The sequence below is a fragment of the Taurulus bubalis genome (genome assembly GCF_910589615.1).
Source record: "Taurulus bubalis genome assembly, chromosome: 5".
Lineage (NCBI taxonomy): Eukaryota > Metazoa > Chordata > Actinopteri > Perciformes > Cottidae > Taurulus > Taurulus bubalis.
Window position 1 is genome coordinate 14,860,808 of NC_136593.1, and position 2,629 is coordinate 14,863,436.

Here is a 2,629-nt window from a genome sequence, read left to right on the forward strand (position 1 = left end):
TATTTAGTGTAGAGAAGGTAGTTCAAAGTTCAAGTTATTTTTTTCTAGCGGATCAGTATGATCATGCATGTTTGATTTGGGCATCATGATTTGTTTGCAGATTTATTAACTATAATCTGTTCAAGTAGCTCAACTCTTTTGCATGCTGATTTATGATTGTTAAAATAATCCTTCGGTTTTCTCAGCATGTTGCTAAAAAGGTTTAAGGACTGGCTTTGGATTACCTTAACAGAGATTTGAGAAGCTATGGAGGCTTTTCGAATCCGCGTGTATTAATCTTAATAGCTGGGACAAACTCAGCACGAGCAACTGATTGGAAGGATTAGTTCATACAACCCTAAAGAGCAAATAAGGAGAATACACATGCAAACTCAGATGAGCACACAATTTATTTCCATCTCTCCTTCTTGTTTTTAGGGTGGGTTGTGACTGACAGCAGACATGAAGACTTTCTAAACGGACAGGAATCATACAATCTGAACTTCCTGCAGCATCATCCGCGGGACTACAAGGCAGCTTTTGACCTCATTTTCTAGCCGCTGTTTTCTGGCCGTACTTCCTGGCTTTGAAGGATGGGTGATGGGCCTGTGACTGCTCCTGCCTGCCTGCTTCATCCCACCCTTCAATGGAGCCGATGTGGAACTCCTCCCACCCACCTCCACAGCTCATCTCCAACCTGTCTGCCTCCTTTCTGCCTGAGGGCTGGGCTGTGTCCCAGTCGCTAACCCTGCTGGCCATGCTGCTCATGGATCTGCTAGCTGTGGTGAGTAATGTGGCTGTCATGGCGGTCATTGCCAAGGCCCCACAGCTCCACAAGTTTGCCTTTGTGTTCCACCTGTGCGTGGTGGACCTGCTGGCAGCCCTGGTGCTGATGCCCCTTGGCATGCTCTCAAGCCGAGCCTTCTTCGGGGAGGCCCTGTGCCGGAGCTACCTCTTTCTCAGTGTGTGCCTAGTTAGCGCTGCCATCCTCTCTATCTCCGTCATCAATGTTGAGCGTTATTACTACATCATACACCCGATGCGCTATGAAGTAAAAATGACTGTTGGCCTGGTAGCGTCAGTGCTGGTGGGGATATGGGTCAATGCCCTGGCCATGTCTGCTCTGCCGCTGCTCGCTTGGTTCCTGCAAGGTGGAAGAACTCCTCTTCTTGAGAGTAGTGGGGTTGCTGGAGGAGGAGGAGGGGCAGTCCCATCTCCACCTGCTCAGGGTCACAGGCGCTGCTCACTCCATTGGACAGGGGGAGGCTCAAACCGCTTGGCATTCATGGCCCTGTTTACTTTAGTGTATTTCCTGTGTCCACTACTGGTCATTCTTGTTGTGTACTGCAATATGTTCAAAGTGGCTCGGGTAGCAGCCATGCACCACGGGCCTCTTCCTACCTGGATGGACACGCCTCGACGCCAGCGGTCAGAATCACTCAGCAGCCGATCCACGATGGTTACCAGCTCTGGGACAGCAACCGGGACAGACAGAGCCACTCCGCAGCGTCCCTTTGGGGGAGGTAAGGCTGCAGCAGTGTTGGCAGCAGTAGGTGGGCAATTCCTTTGTTGCTGGCTGCCCTACTTTACTTTCCACCTGTATTCAGCACTGTCTGCCAGCCCTCCAGCCACACTAGCATCTCTGGAGGAGGTGGTCACCTGGATTGGTTACTTCTGCTTCACCTCCAATCCCTTCTTCTATGGCTGTCTCAACAGACAGATCCGGGAGGAGCTGGGAAAGCATCTGCCTTGTCTGTTTCGTCGAGCAGGATTTGAGATGGAGGACAGACTGCCCAGCCGTGAAGGATCCATAGAGGAGAATTTCCTCCAGTTTCTTCAGGGCACCGGATGCAACATGGATCCTCAAAACTCTCACAGCACCTCCAGCCCGAAAGGGGAGGCCTGCTGCCCTGTGGCACAGTCCCAACCACCCGAGCCAGCACAGTCCATACCGATAGATTTCCGTATCCCTGGACAGATTGCAGAGGAGACATCAGAGTTTATTGAGTCGGAGCAGGCAAAAAACCACCACATATATACCGAAAATTAATTTTAAATGTCTGAAAATCATTCAGTTTCAGGAGTTCTTTCTGTGAAAACATGTTTCTCTATTTCTAAACTGAATCCAACAGGTAGCTCAGTTAATTGAAACAACTTTAAATTGTATTTTGAATCATTGCACTTTGCCTCATCAGTTTCATTCTTTAACAGTTACAATGATACAATGAAATGCAGTTGTTTGAGATGTGTTTGAAACTGTTGTTTGTGAACAGGGAAATTACTGCTAGATTTTTAAAATGGCAACAATGGCCTTCCACACAACCACTCAGCTCTGTACAGTAAACAACTTCTATGACTACTATTGGTGTAACTAGTTAAAGCCTTTTTTAAAGATAAAAATAGCATTCATTATATGTTTGATTCTATGAAGGTAACTGAATTAATGTTTTAATAAAATTCCTTCTCATCAGAAAATTAGGGAATGATTGCTGAAATGAATTACATTATTGTGCAGTGAAGCCTTTGGTATTCAGAAATGAAGATGAAACGGTTCCACAAAATCAACTGATACTATATTTGTAACTGCCAAATCAATCATTTTTGAGTCTCCAGTAAGTTGATCTTTTCTAAGAAGTAATATTGAAGAAAA

The 2,629-nt window shown here is 46.4% G+C and overlaps 1 protein-coding gene across 1 annotated transcript; it reads left to right on the plus strand.

Annotated features, from left to right (window-relative positions):
• Positions 1-427: 427 nt before the first annotated feature.
• LOC306736882 (G-protein coupled receptor 61-like) lies at positions 428-2,029 on the plus strand (the record flags this gene model as incomplete). Its single annotated transcript, XM_079218567.1, has 1 exon — positions 428-2,029. The coding sequence occupies exon 1, from the start codon at positions 626-628 to the stop codon at positions 2,027-2,029; it is 1,404 nt and encodes a 467-aa protein (XP_079074693.1). The 5' UTR covers positions 428-625.
• Positions 2,030-2,629: the final 600 nt, after the last annotated feature.